We start from the raw sequence: 15,793 nt of genomic DNA on the forward strand, positions 1-15,793 counted from the left end.
TTTGAGAGGGCTACATGCGAGGGCGAAAAGAGGGTCCATGGAAAGGGAAAGGGGGGGCTCATGAGGGGGAATGCTTTGTGCATGGAGGTGTTATAGGGCGAATGTGTGAACATGGTAAAGGGGAGGTGGTTCATTATGTTATGAGTATCATGGGTAAAGGATGGAGATGGGGAAGGCTTTCGGGAAGGGCGAACGGTGGGGTGCACACCCCTTGCATGGGATTGTCATGGGAGGGGCATTGTGCGTCCATGTCCAAAGAGAGTAGAGTGGGTAGGATCATGTGCAAAGAAAGTAAGACATTTTTTTTTGGGAAAATTATGATAGATAAGAGTTCTTGGAAAGAAAGTGGAGGATGAGATGAGGGTTCGGATAGACCATCAGAAAGCTTGGTAGGGACATTACTTTCTAGTGTGGTTTGCTAGAGATGGGTAAGTCATTGCAAACATAGGATTGGGCGGTGCTCGTAAAGATACTGCAGTGGCAATTTTGAGGGCGTTTACAGACTACACCCAGCTTGTGTGGCGAGCAATCTTGCTTGTCTGCACCCAACCAATGCTGGCGATCAATCTTGTGCGCCGATGATCCGTGGGAATGCCATGCTCAAGTGGATGGGGATGGGATGTGATGACAGGCTGCCACATGGCAGGAAGGGAATCGGAGGAATATACGGAATCCGTGGAATATACGGAATCCGGGATGCGACGTCGAAAGCATCGAAAAGAATCGTGGGAATTCCATCGCATGCAAAGCAAATGATGACGAATCGACAAAATTTTACTCATCAAGAATCGTGGGGTGGCATTCAAAGAATTCGATCGTGTCGCATTTGAAGAATTCGATTCAATTTTAGATTCCATCGTCGTCGGAATCCATCCGCGCCTGCAAGAATTTGGGAGCGCAGCTTTGATCGATTCCACCCTCAACAATTTCCAACCTCGCTTGAATCAAATCCACCATCTGTATCCATCCAATCCATCTCCGTCCATCACTTCAAATTCGCGCATCTTCGTGGAAAATTTCATCAGCATCGCACTGACCCCTCACCAAAAAGCACACCTCTGAAAGACGCCCAGGACCTATCACCTGGCGCACGTTTGCTTCGCGATTTGTCATCGAAAACTCACAAACAAATAACTCTTTTAGACTTTCCACCAATTATGAACCCGGCGCTGTTTCAATCTCGCAATTTACCTTGGCAGAATGCGAATAATGGTACACCAAATCGCCTTCCTTCTCTCCCCATCCGGCGCAAATTTACGCAGTTGTTTTCTATGAATCACAGATTCCAACCTCTCATTCAGCTCAAATTTGCGTAAATTCGTGCAGATGTCTTCTATGAATCACAGATTCCAACTTCTCATTCAGGACGTAGGTGTCTTGTATCATATCACTCTCATTCATCGCAAAGTCGCGCAAGTTTACGTAGACGTCTTCTACTATATCACTCTCATTCATCGCAAATTTGCGCACAAGTCTGCCATTCTAGACGACTCCGAAATTTCTACATGACCATTCGAGTGGATCCACTTTTTTCTTACAGCCTTGGCCCTCGACTCTCCTGTTCCTTTCAATCTTGCCTCCTCCAGGCAAACCAGGACCCTTCATCCCGTTCCCATTTCCAAAAGCTCAATTGCTTTGTGCGCTACCATGCGAGCCTTTGTAAAATCGTGCGTATTTCCGTCGAAAAGGCAATTCGATGTGGACCTCACAGGCTCTCCAAACACCACACATTATGCCTAGAGCAGCTTCGACTCAAAGATCAGCCGCCCATCAATCACAGAAAGGCTCAGTTCCAAGCATCAGCTGGTGAAAACGCCCCGTGAATGCTTCTGGATTGTCTCTCTCTCTCCCCTAAGGCATGTGTGATGGTCGACCACATCTACCTCGGCGGGTAGAGTGAAGGACAGCCGAAAATTAGCATAGCGATTGTGAAAGCATGCTATCATCAAGGAAGAGTACTCACATGCACCAATACGAATGGGTCGAACTGAAGACACTCTGCAGCCCTCAATTTGTACTTAATGTCAAAGCAGAAGCACCCTGAGAGTAGAAGGCTAGGAGCTCACCATCATCCTAGGTGCACGACGAGCAACCCACTTCCCCATTTTGTCGGAAGCAGGCCTTCTTACAACGTGGCCAGTGCCACGCGAAATCAGCTATGACCAAAATCGCATCAGGCGACCGCTTCTTTCAAGGAAACCGCTGAAACAGCGACCGTGATTTTCATTGCATTGGTGGCATTTGGAACACTTTTGCCATGTGGTCAAATAAAGGAAGTTCCATTCAGTGTAGGAGCCCATTTGATTGTCGATCCTCCACAGGATGCCGCAAATGAAATTTATCAGTGAAGAGCAGCCACGGAAGTTTCAGGCGCGATAGCAAACACATCACGTTTCGTGCGATTTCTTCTGGGGCATCGAGTAATGAAAATACATATTGCCATTTAGCAAGCTGAGGATTCTGATATGAAGTCACGAGGAAAGATCGGCTGATTGCGCTAGAATCTGGTGCGAGGCAGATCGCATGAGACCATCCAAGCCAGAGCATCGTATAAAGAGGACGGGAGGATTTGCACGACCGTAATGACCTTTGCAACAGCGTAAAGCGACTGTCAAGGTATTCCTCATTAATTGCTGACGATTGGCAGGCCGGCATGTTTGTGACCACCGCGTCAAAGGGAAGTTACGATGTTCAAATCAGTCTCGAGGAGAGCGATCAAAGAAAGGGAGAAGGTCGAATTCAAGTTTGAATTTCATGCCAGCCGAGTAAGCTCCGTCGCACGGACCTTCCTTTCTCTTTTGCATTTGCCTTCTGAAATCGCATTGCAAGAAGACCGAGGAAAAGTCCTGTAGTTTTGCATCGATTTACGCCGACAGGCGGGCTCACCAAATTTATCGATACAGTCTTCCAATTAAGAGAGTACGCACATTGTACGATGGGATGTCAGAATCGTCTACGTAATACACAATTTCCAGATTGCAGGAACCCTCAGTTTACAAAATACCTCCTCCTCAATCTGCCAAATCTAAAATCCAAGTCGGATGATTATCGTTAGTAGTGCGTATATGCTTTAGAGGTGCTTATGCTCTACCAGCTGCCATTTTCAAATATTTTGTGTAGATAGTAGAGATCTTTCTACGGTTTAGACAGAGATGATAGTATTTATTAGCCTTCATCCCAAAGATTTAGAGAGGGCATCACAGCCTTCATCCCAACCTTTGTATCTTTAGCCATTATCTGCCCTTCATCTTGGAGCTGTGCTGAAACCTTACTAAGAAGCCCTTCACACACATGTATGGGAATGTGTGTATGCATGTGCGCCTGTGTTATAAAACGTATGCTGTTGAATGCTGAGGAAGTGAGCCTAATTCTGAACAAAGATCAAGTGCATGTGTAAACAAGAGAGAGAGGAAGAGAGGGGGCTGGGGAGGGGGGATTTCTACTCTCACTCCGATGACAAACACAATCAACCAGAAAACCAAAACACATACATAATGAAATGCACTACAGCTTCCAAAGCTAGGGAAGTGGTTTCCTTGAATGCGCTTGAGAGTGCCAGTGTTTTTAAAAAAGTTGTCTTCGCTACAAATGCCGAGTGATGGCCTACTTTTAATCGGTGGAAAAAACACACTAAGTCTGAAGCACTACTGTAACAACTATGTTCAGTATTAAGACCAAATGCGCTTGGGAGTGAGTGTTATAAAAAAAAGTGTCTTCGCTACAGATGCAGAGTGATGGCCAGCCTACTTACACCGAGAAAGTCTGAAGCACTACTGTAACAACTATGTTCAGTATTACGACCTCTCTCCTGGTTGACCTACTTTCAATGGCTGGAAAGGGCACTCTTTAGCAAGTATAAAGCATTGCCACAACCACCATATTTAGTATTAGACGTATTTAGAGGGGGACTCCAAAATATATAGCTGAACACTTGTGTAGGGGCGTGAGGCATGGGAGTGAGTTCTAAAATATCTAAAAACAGTTCCTACTACAAGGTGAAGCGATTTGCACTGAGTTAAGTATGAAGCACTACCAATGAAAACTACATCCAGTCTCAAAAGACCTCTCTCCTGCTGTATCTAGATGGGACTTGGAAAATACTAAAACAGCGTGTAGGGATTTGAGATCTCATAAAGACTACTTCCTTCTCTTCACACATGTATATGCTGTGTGCCGCAAAGTGTCGAACTGGGTGTAAACGTAAGTTCCAAAAACGATCAAATAGTGCAAGGGAAAAAGATACATAACACTGACAAAGTTAAAATTGTGCAACTCAGAGTAGAGGTTTTCCCCCTTCAGATACAAAGCTCTGACCCAAGGGAAGGCATTCCTTCCAAGGTTAAGAAGAGTAGCTGTTCTAGCTGCTCCAAATATCTTGTGTGACAAAGAGGCACTGGTGATCTGCTCAAGTACACTTCAAGAGCTGCACCTATGAATCCTTAGCTGCACCTTAGCCCTGCAGTTAGATGCTTGATATTGCTGCTCGTTTTTCTGTTCTGGTTTGCTTGCTCAGGCTGGAGGAAAGGCTGATTAATAATAGCAGCACAGCCCTCCCCCAAAAGGATACCTTGTAGGCAGATCCCTGCCCTCAGAATGCAGGTCAGGTGGTCTATCCCAGAGACTGCTGCAGCCGCATGTCCCTCCACCATCTCATCATTTCCTTGTGAGGCATCCCACTTGCTCAGTTCTAGATTTCTCAAAGCCACAGGACCATCCTGCCAAAGGCATATTCTGGGCCACCAGATTCCTCTCCCAGATATGTGTCCCCCATAAACCCCTCTGGGCCATCCATTCCATATGGGTAATCACCTCCTTCCAGCTGACAACCAACCCACCAACCAGATCTGAGTTTTTATCTCCTTCTACTGCATACCCCTCCATAAGCCAGCTCCTTCAGAATCCCTAGTCGATTCTGTATTTTGTAGCATCAGCCCACCACTGGGAGCTAGTAAGTTGCAGTAACCATTTAGCCAACATAGTACCTTTCTTCTGCAAGTTAGGCATTACCAACCCTCCATATTCCTTAGGTGCAATGATAGCAGCCCAAGGTATGACAGGAAATTTGTCGAGTCCCTTTGGATATTGGCCGATTGCCATTCAGATTAAATGTCGATTTTCTGGAACATTCCGCCTTCAATCTCATCTCCCCTATCTTGCCACTCTCTATTCTGATATTCTCAAATCCCTCCCTAACTGCAGTACTATCCTCCGTACCTTTCCAAAAATCGATGCTAACCCATATTCCTTGCCTCTTCACCCAAGCCTCTCAACACTACCACCTAATCCAAGAATGTAACTCCTATCATCCAGTTACACCTAGATTTTTTCCATCACTTGACAATCCATCCCTTGAGGACTATCAAGTCGCTAGATCCATTTGCTGTGCTCTCCCTCCACTTTCCACCGACATCCCTTTTTCTACCTTCTCAAATTCAACACTTGCTTCCACCTCAAGTTTGTCCCCTATAACCTCTTCCTCTCCCACAAGACCACATATTCCTCAGATCTCACTTGATTTTCCAATGGAAGACACCATTAATGATTTCATGAATGAGATTCACGAAATGGATAATCCAAATCGCACACCCACATGGGAGTTGCAATAGGATACCGATAGGATCCCCATGCCTGGTAAACCCATTGGTGATTTTTGGAAGCAATACCCAGATATGCAGTCGAGAGGGGGATGGGACCTCTCCAGAATTTCAACAAGTATTCGCCAAGCGCAAATCACTCTAAACATAAGCAACAAATTGGAGCCGCAACCTGCTTGGCGTAGACCAAAGCTGCTCAATGAGAGGTACCTCCTTGAGTACTTACAAGCTCCATCTTCCTTTCGAATGCATCCCATATTTGATGCGGTACCCTGTCACTACCAGTGGGATGCCAAACATCATGATCCAGATAGTGTAGATGCTCCTCGCAATTGGTCGCTAATCAATAGAAACTCCAAGATCAAATGGACAAGCCAAGAAATACTCATCAGAGCCTTGGACAAACATGTATCATTTATGCAAGGAAGTTATGACAAAACACTCAAGGAGAGTGCAAAATACAATGAAGCTCTAGCAGTAATCCTGGAGGTATCCCTCACCATTGATGACCATTTACCCAACCTCAGTTTCAACCCAAATCAACAAATAGAACCAGTCGCCTCTTTCAAAGAGCCACATCTCTTCAAGGGCAGTATGTGTGTTTATTTGAAGAAATAGTTGACACTAGCTTCTTAAAAACTGAGCAAACAATCTACGGTGTTCGTGGATACAAGGAAAAGATCGACAACAAGCTTGATCCATCTATCACCGACGCCATCCTTACCATACTCACTAGGTAAAAAGAACCGCATCACAACATCGTCTGTAGACTTAACCATAACCCGAGGATAGGTAATTAAATCGGTCTGAAGGAGTTGTTAATACTGTGGCAACAAGGGCCAGAAGTGCAATCTAGAGCAACAACGATGAGATCATTGTGTGTGTAGGGTAGTGGCGAAGCTCCACTTGTAATATCTTGAGCCTAAAAGATGATATGATGAATCTTAAAGGATGAGGATAGCTGAAATCCTTTCTATAAAAGATCCAATCATACTTGCAAAATCATGATCTAGAGAGAGAAATACTAAATCTAGAGAGAGAAATATTAAAAGCCTACACTATTTGAGGTCCCTCCACTTTGTGTAGAGACCCAAAAGGTCCTCCCAAAAAGTGAAGGGGCTCTTGTCCAAAAGGTCTCCTACAAAAGAGGTCCCACCACGGAGGACCTATGGATTGTGTAGAGACAAACATGTATAAATCTCTCTCAATGGAATAACAAAGCTCCGACTCTTTGGGGTTTAGTGTTCAAGCTCACTATTGTGTTCATGTGATTGATCTCCATTGCGTCCATGCTCTCTTACTTTCGTGTTCTAGCATGCCCTTACCCTTGCACTCTCAATCCTTGTACTCCCTCCTCTTCCTCTCTCCTTCTCCTCCTCCCTCCTCCCTCTTTCTCCATCCTCCTCTCTCCTTCTCCTCCTCCCTCCTCCCTCTTCATTGTTCCCTCCTCCTTCTCCCTCCTCCCTCCTTCCTCCTTCCTTGTCCCTCCTCCTCAACCCTTATCCCTCGAATCTGCAAAGGAGACTAGCTCTCCACTCCTCAACCCTGGACTCCTCCTAAACCCTGCAACCCCCTCTAAACCCTGAAACTCCTGGGTAGCTCTCTCAACCCTGTCCCCTTTTCGAACCCTGCAACCCCCTTCTGAACCCTTGAACTCCCGTGGAGGCAAGAGCCTCCATCCATGGTTGTGATCAAGCCCTCTTTCTCACCCACGCGTGCATGGGATCTGCTTTCCACGCTTTACACCTCTCACCGGAATACAACCCAAGGACCTATGCTACACTTATGACCACCTATGCTACAACGAGCAATGACATGACTGTAGATGACCAACACCCTCGGAACCTGCACTTGAGAGAAACAATGACAACAACAAACTATGTCCTTTTAGCCCCTCTGAATTTGAGGGGTTGCTGCTAGAATGTGATCAATATTTTATGTCATGCTCCCTTCATGAGAACCCTCAAGTAATCCTACTATGCGTAGATACTAGGTATTAGCAGCTCTTTTTTCCTGTTCTTATACATCTTCATACACATCGTTTTTGTTGATACCAAAATGCAACAATGCACAATGAAATAGGGTTCAATGTTGTCCTATGTGCCTTAAGTTGCTATGGTCTATATGAACAAGAGTGTTATGCAACCAAGAAATGTAAAGTTCTTTGCTTTTATGTATTTCCCTTATGTTGCTCTGGTTTCTAACCCCGATCTGTGAAACCAAGGCTTTCTTTCTCCTAGTTATGCGTGCTTATGTTGTCTTCTCCAGAATTTCCTAGAATGATACATTTAACAAACTTAATTTTCACATAATGGAAGGTCATCAAAATCACCCACTTAAAAGCAGATGCACTAAGATTTTTCGTTCTCTAAAAAATATTTTCAATATTGTGATATTGTAGGTGCCATCACAAGGATGGAACAAATTGATGGTCTCACTTATACCTTTAGAGACAGGCAAGGCCATAGCAAAGACAGGAAAGGCTACTATACAAGATGGGAGTTGCCAATGGATTGAACCTTTGCTGGCATCTACCAAACTTCTCCAGCCTGCAAATGGGAAACATACAGAAAATGGGATGTACAAACTTTTGGTTTCCAAGGTAATCGGATGCATATGATTTCACTCAAAAGACATAATTCTTTAGTAGTTATCACATCAGGACAAAAAGATTACCACTTGAGCAGAGAACCCACCACACAGCATGTGGACTAGAAGGTTCTTCTTATGAAAGCTAAGCACATACATGGGAAAACACCGCTTTTTTGAAAACTCACATGTGGGGCCTAGTTCCTTTAAAAGCATGCATAACAAGACATTATGATACGAGGATTGTTCAAACTTTTTGTTTCTCATTGTTTCAGTCCTTCCTCAAGATTTATTTAGCATATATCAAAGTAATCGGTTTATTATGGCACCTTTTTAGGGTTCTTCTCGCACAGGAATCCTTGGGGAAACAAACATCAATTTGGCAGAGCATGTTGGAGAAATCTTACCAACATCATTGTCTTTGCCTCTTGAAAATTGCAGTTTTGGTACTATTCTGCATGTAAGTATATTGGAAATACTTTTTCGGAACTTTTCCAAGCCCATTGCTTGGGCAAAGACGAGCCATTTAATTCATAATTTTCTAATAACCGCGGAAACCTCATTTCACAAAGCACAAAAGCAATTAGCACCTCCTCAATTCAAACAAATGTAGGATCAAGGCACTTAAGGCAAAGTTGACTTTATCCTAATGCTTTCAGTAATGGATTTTTGCTTATAAAGATTGAAACCTTGATTCTTGACTACACACTGACATGACACCTGGGATATTTATGGCAGGTTAGGATACACTGCCTTAGTCCTGACCCTAATCACAGGTATGGAAAAGATCTCTCTCTCTCTCTCTCTCTCTCTCTACTCACACACAGATTCTGTTTACGTTTATATCTTTACACCTAAATATAGATATACATAGAAACCTCTATGAGCATGTGCATGCACCTGCATGCCAAACACAAACGGTATTTGTACAGATCTTACAGAGATTGAAGTGCCACACAAGTTGATATGAAGCTTTGTTTTTGAGGCATGCACAACTTTAAAAACCATGCACTGATGCATAAAGTTTAGAACTCAACCCTTCTCTCTCTCTCTCTCTCTCTCTCTCTCTCTCTCTCTCTCTCTCTCGGGTTAATTTGCCAAGGCATGGAGTGGAACTAGTCTAATCTAGACTGTTTTTCCAAACACCCCTTGGATTGCTACATGCTGAATATCAAGATGACAGGCTACTAAAAGCTGCGCTCCTATGTTGCATTTCACTGATTGCTGGTGCTGGTGCCGTTGCTGTTGCTTCATGTGCTTCTACAGCCTCTAACTTTCAGCTGAAGTACAACCTCTAACTTTCAGCTGAAGGTCCTGAGTGCTGCTGCCACTATGTGTTTGTTCTAGGCTGGAACGGTCGGTGTGTAGCAAAGAATTGCGCCACAAGCCTGGAGTAGAGCTGCTACAAGTCTGGAGTACTGTTGTGTAGGCGTCAGCCTGGAGCCACAAGCTTGGAGCTGTCAGCCTCAAGCAATGAACCACCTGAATCTTGTAGGTTACATGCACAGCATGGAACTTCAGTCCACTCGCTGCTATTCCAGCAAGGATGTGGGCCATTTGCTGTAGCATTACCTGCTATGCAGGCTCAGAATCGACAGAACCTGCTGCTGAAAAGACCTAGCTGAAGCATGTGTTCGAAGACCAGCACTCCGGTTCATTCATGGGTATCTCATTGTACTCCGGATTTCCTCTGCAAAGCCGAGTTTCTCTCTTCCATTATACACGGTAATGAGACAGCCAAAGGGGAAGTCTCCAAAACAGCTCCTACAGCAACAAATTTTACGACTACAAAAGGAAAATCTGGACCTCAAGGATAATCTCTACAAGCTGGGACAAAGACTCAGAGGTCTGGAGTCAGAGGCCAGAAAAGAGAGCAGTCCATAGATCATTTTGGAAGCACTTCAAAATCCAGTGACTGTCTAGTATCCTCAGAGGTGAAGGAAATCGAATCTGCAATCCTACAAAAGAGGTACAAGTAAATCAAGCATGCAAGGAAAAAAAGAGACAAGAGGCCCTTGCTCTAAACATTTGAGTAGGGGAACTGCCGCATGGGTGGTACAAATAGAAAGATTGATGAGAGGATACATTGGTAGACATAGCAAGAGCGACCCCAGCCATCACTAGGAACATGCACTTAAGATATGTTGGAAATAAGGACCCAAGCACAATCATATTCGATGAGAGGGTAGGCATCACATATTTTGCCAATCAAGGCAGCTCAAGGGCATGATTCAGAGGAGTGCCAAATCAGTCCATGGATTCCAGGAAACGTGCATCATTAAATGGTCACAATTCCATGAAAAGGGAGAATGTAGAGATGGAAAGGAAAGGGTTGAAGAGGGCGGTGAGCTGACAGCTAACAGATAGATGTGGCAAGAAACCCAATACGTATGCCTTTCAGGGATTTTTGGCTCACTTTTCTCATTCAAACTCTTTGCCAAACTCTCTCTCGCCTCTACCATTCTCATCACCTCCAAAACCCACAGCCTTCTAGACACCAGAATGGGTGCAGGTTAGGCAGAACTTCAATTCATTGTTTATCAATCTAAGTGTTCATATTGAGTTCCCTAGGTCCTAAACACGACGGGCCAATATGCACAACAATTTTTTGAAAATACACAAGCTTAATCCATGCTTAGTGGGTATCAACAGAATTTGAATATTGGTATCAAAAAGATTGAGCTTCATAGGTATCAAAACTCAATCGAGCTCTAAGAAGATTAAGGACAAGCATTTTTAAAAAAGAACATGAAGGTCATTTTCATCTCCGAGAAGATAAATGTGAATCGTTTCATAAAAACTATGCAAAGATCGTTCGAGCTTTTGATAATAACCAAGAGAGGGTGCCCATGTATGGAGAAGCATGATTAATGTGCCCCTCTATCATCTAGTACCCATGTATGCAAATCTCAATCAAGCTTGAAAATGTGTATGGAATTCAAGAACAAGAACGACTCAGCCTCCTTAAGCATTATAGGAATTGCTTTGCATGGTCATGTATACACCAATACACCAATATTAAGGGAGTGGTGCATAAAAGCAAGATAAGGGTGCCCCACTTCAGAAAATTGACATCTTTGGTTATCAAGGATCCTAGCTCAATCAAGATTTCCCAAACTTGCCACATCATTGCCACACCCTTTAGGAAGCCTAAATCATAAGAGCTCCATCCATGTTTGATGCAACATGCCACATAGCCTTGCCATGTAGTCCGCATGTTTTGAAGCTCGGTCGATTGCCACGTGGGTGGCACCTCATTGCGATGCTGGGATTCCATTTCATTGCTACCTTGGCTTTAGCCTAGACCTTGATTGAGGTGATATATTGAGTTTTTTTGAAGCTCCATTGAACTTCTTTACTTTTGAAATAACTCTCACCAATGATTTGTTTTCATAAGCTCCATTGAGCTCAATATGATAAATAGATTTGCTGAGCTTGGCCGGGCTTCTTAAATTCTATAGACGTTTTCCAGCTCAATTGAGCTCTTACATAGATGGGCACCTTGGGGGGTATACTACTAAGAAACACTATGTATCACGTGCGTTCAAGGTGTATTTAAAAAACCCCTTACCTCCACATATAAGGGCTCCTTTTTCTTTATAGACTCATACGTTTTTTTTATAAATTGCTTTAAAAAGTTTTTTGTATTTATGTAAAGTTTACCTTGAAATTTTGATTTACAAAACCCCTTCTGATGAACTCATGTGATGCACTTAGCATATTTTTTAGTAAACCCCCTACACCTTGATCATGCTTCTCCATATATGGGCACTCTAGCTTGGCTATTATCAAAAGCTCGAACGAGGTTTGCATAGATTTTAAGAAATGATTCACACTTTCTCGGAGCTGAAACAAGCTTCACATTCTTTTTTTTAAATGCTAGTCCTTAATATTCGCAGAGCTCGATCATGCTTTGATGCCCATTGAGCTCAAACATTTTGATACCCATCTTTAAATCTAGCCGCTAATACCCACTAAGCATGGATCAAGGTTTTGTGTTTTCAAAAAGTTTTTAAGTACGGCAGTCCCTCTAATCAAGACCTAGGGAGTTAGGCAAACTCACACTAAACCATTATAAAGGCTTAGATTGATTAACAATAAATTGAAGTTCTTCCTAACATGCACCAATTCTGGTAGACCCCCGCTTGTTTCTTCACCTTTTTCCTTCCTTTCCTCTCCCTCTCCCTCTCTTTCTTGCCTCTCTTTCTCCCCTCCTAGCAGATCATTATTTTGTTTTCTCGATCCCGAGTAACATAATCTTGGTGGTGACCCTTTGGTTTGGCAAGAGGGGCTTACATGGCAGCTCCCTCGACTCCCTCAACTGTTCAGATTGCACTTTTCCCAGGGAACAAACAGCAGGTGAAGAATGCCGTCTAGTCCCTCTAGGACCGAGCACTAGTGGGTCGGATTGTTGGCCTCAAGCTTACAGGGAGCGATGTTCGCGATTGGATCCAAGCGAGCTTGGCCTTAGAGGATAACCACATTCAAGAGGTCACCATCTATGGGACAGGAGTATTTCTTCTCCAGCTAAGCTCCCCCATCACCTCCCACACCTTGGTGGAGGAGAGTCAAATATTCATCGGCCCTCACCTTGTGTTCTTTATTACAGAGTATCATGGGCTCACATTCGATGATATGGACACAATGCACCGCATGCCACGATTCCTAGTGATGCTTCACTTCCCAGGGCTCCCAAAGGAGTATCACGCTACCGAAGGAGTATCACTCCATTTTGTCCTCCATCAGAGGTTGTTTTGGCACAAGGTTAATAGTCCCTGCCTACCACGTCCTGGGTCCCATGACCGAGGGTGATTATTGAGTGCCCAAAGACCCTATAGGAGGAGAACTTCCTCGAGACACTAGATGAGAGAGAGTTGCATTAAAGGGTCATGGTTTCTAGCCTCCTTGGTCAATGCTTTTATTACAGGCACATCGAACACCTAGTAAGGGCTTGTCCTTGGGGGGTAGGTCGGGTCCCCACCCACCTGTAGCCCTGCAACCTCAATAAAGCCAGCAACAACAAGAGAGCCCAGAGAATTGTTATATCCATGTCTTGATATAACATTGGCTAGTATTATGGAGGTTAGGTTAACCTATGATTATGTATCCTAAACTTGGGACATTTAGGACATGCGATGCCTTTGGTATCAAAGGGTAGTCCTAGCCTTCAGACACCTAAGACACCCTATGTCTATATAAGTGAGAGACGTTACTCACTTAGGTCATTCTTGGGAGTGGTCCCTTCCAAGAATACCTAGCTTGCTAGGAGGGATTTTTTTTTTTAGAGTATGGAGGGGACCACCTTTCTTCTCTGATTTTGCCTCAAGGTTGACGTGGCATTCTCAACCTCAACCCTGGTTATTTGCTAGCTCCTTTTGAACTTTCGTTTTCTCATGCTTGACATGATGTACTCCCGCATTGAGCTTGCTCTTTTGGTTTTCTTTCATACTTAGTAGAAGTACATTTTTCCCCAAGAAAAAGAATACCCAGCTAGGTTGAGAGCCCGTCCAGGCCTATGTCTCTGTAACGACATCTATGGGAAAATGGGGTTGTGTACTATGGGACGCATAGTCTAACCTGGTATGGAGTATGGTTGGGGGTTGCTTCGCCTCTAGCTCGACGGTGATCCTGAGGGATCTATGGTTGGGTGGTGACGTACTAGCCTATACCCAAGGTGTCTCTGTGCTTGTACACTCATGCTTGTTGACCTTGCAAGTTTGCATGGAGATAGAGGAGATCCTCGAATCCCCTAGGTATTGGTGACTAGCCTATTAGGGTTGTTTCATTTGGTATCACAACCAGGTTTCGATCTTAGGACCTGTGGGCTTACCTGAGACCCAACTAATCTATAACATTATGTTTGAGATTCAAATGTATTTCCAAAGAACTTCCCATGGGTCTACCTCCTGTGAGGAATGTTGACCATAGAATTGAACTCGTACCTAGTGCGTAGCTTGTGTTCAGGCAGCCATACAGGACAAGTTTGAAAGAGGAGGATGAACTTGTGCGATGACTTTAGAAATACCTCTCACTGGGTCAAGTGTGGCCTAGCAAGTCACCTTGGGTGCACCAATGCTACTGGGTAAGAAGAAAGACTCTTATATGTGTCCAAGCGTAGACTATAAGGGTGTGAATCACTTGGTGATTAAAAATATATGTTACCTCGGATGGACGATCTCATCGATCGGCTCTACAGAGCTAAGTATTTCACTAAGATTGATTTGAGAATGGGCTATTATTAGATAAGAATATTTAAGAAAGATGTCTTTTAGGACCACATTTCGCACGTGATTTGGTCATTATAGTTAGGAAATGGAGTCAAGTTGAGTTAGTTTTGGATTGTTCTAGTAGTGAGTCCTAGTGTGAGTTTTAGTCTAATGTGTCCTATGAATGCCACGTGTCACATTGGGAGTTATCCCATATGCATTGGTACTCATATGTGTGTGTGTGCTCTATATAAGAGATGTACTTGTCACTTGTCACATCAATCAAGTATCAGGCCTACAAGCTCTTTGGTCTACATGTGAGTACTTTCATTTTGTTCATTGCTCTTGCTATTTCATTTCCATTTCATTATGTCTCTCTTTGAGTATCATTATCTCTCTCCCTAGCCTACCCTCTCTCTCTCTCCCTCTCCACCATGCACCTTCATGGTATCAGAGCCTCCTTTCCTACCTTTCCCTTCTCCATGCTCAATCTAGAGGATGAGGGAAGCCCGCAAATGGAAGCCATACTCTCCATGATTGAGCTCCCTTCCACTCCTTTCTCCGCATCTTGTTCTCTTCTACCCTTAGCCTCTCAACAAGCTACTCTCCTTCAACAAATTCAAGTTTGGAGTTGCTGCCATTGGTGAAGCTGCTGGTCTTGGAGCTCTTCATCGCGAAAACTTCACTCTACACCCCTTTTTCAGCAAGTTAGTGGCCTCTCTACCAGCCGCCACACTGTTTTGGACGATTTAAGGTTTGGTTGAGGTCGTTTTTCCGCTGCCTCCTTCATTTCTACAGTCACCCACCTCTATTGCTGCTGCAGGACACTCTAAAAAGCAAATCCACTGCTGAAATCTGAGAAAAACAGTCAAATTTGTATTTTTAAACCTAAAAGTCGAGTTTTGAAATTTCAGTTGGATACTCCGTATTTTTTGGAACTTTGAAGATCAGAAGGCTTCTGAGTGTTGCTAGGACACTTTCCTGCAACAAATTTTGAAAGGTTTTAAAACCCTAATTTTTTACAAAAACACTAATTTCCAGAATTTAGGGCTTTTCTGAATTTTGCAGTCTTTTGGCATAATTGAAGCCTTTGACATGTAAATTTTTTGGGGATTTCCCAAAATTCATGTAATTTCATTACATTTGATACATTCATTTGGGCATTTTGCCTTCTTGGGCATAATTTTAGGAGCCACACACGACAAATATAAAATCAATACATCATTTTAGGAGGACTATCCAAGGCTGAGAACCCACAGTACATCCCCCTCCTGGCCCTAGACCTCTGAGTTGGTCATGCATCCATGCATGATGAGCATCTGAGCCATGCTAGGTGAGCCTTTGAGTCTATACCATGCTCACTAGTCTCTGAGCCATGCTCACTTGCCTCTGAGTTAGCATGGG

General features: G+C 43.8%; 1 protein-coding gene across 1 annotated transcript in view; it reads left to right on the plus strand.

Moving 5' to 3' along the window:
• The first annotated feature begins 1,517 nt into the window (after positions 1 to 1,517).
• Positions 1,518 to 15,793, plus strand: part of LOC147901319 (uncharacterized) — a 77,786-nt gene continuing 63,510 nt past the window's right edge. Inside the window, exons 1-4 of the mRNA XM_087376468.1 lie at positions 1,518 to 2,765; positions 7,996 to 8,196; positions 8,521 to 8,643; positions 8,922 to 8,959. Of these exons, the coding sequence (XP_087232594.1) occupies positions 2,688 to 2,765; positions 7,996 to 8,196; positions 8,521 to 8,643; positions 8,922 to 8,959 (440 nt within the window). The 5' untranslated portion in view covers positions 1,518 to 2,687. The remainder of the gene's footprint in view (positions 2,766 to 7,995; positions 8,197 to 8,520; positions 8,644 to 8,921; positions 8,960 to 15,793) is intronic.

Source organism: Dipteris shenzhenensis, chromosome 6 (genome assembly GCF_047967505.1).
Source record: "Dipteris shenzhenensis isolate YYH24624 ecotype China chromosome 6, Dip_SZ_1.0, whole genome shotgun sequence".
Taxonomy (NCBI): Eukaryota; Viridiplantae; Streptophyta; class Polypodiopsida; order Gleicheniales; family Dipteridaceae; genus Dipteris; species Dipteris shenzhenensis.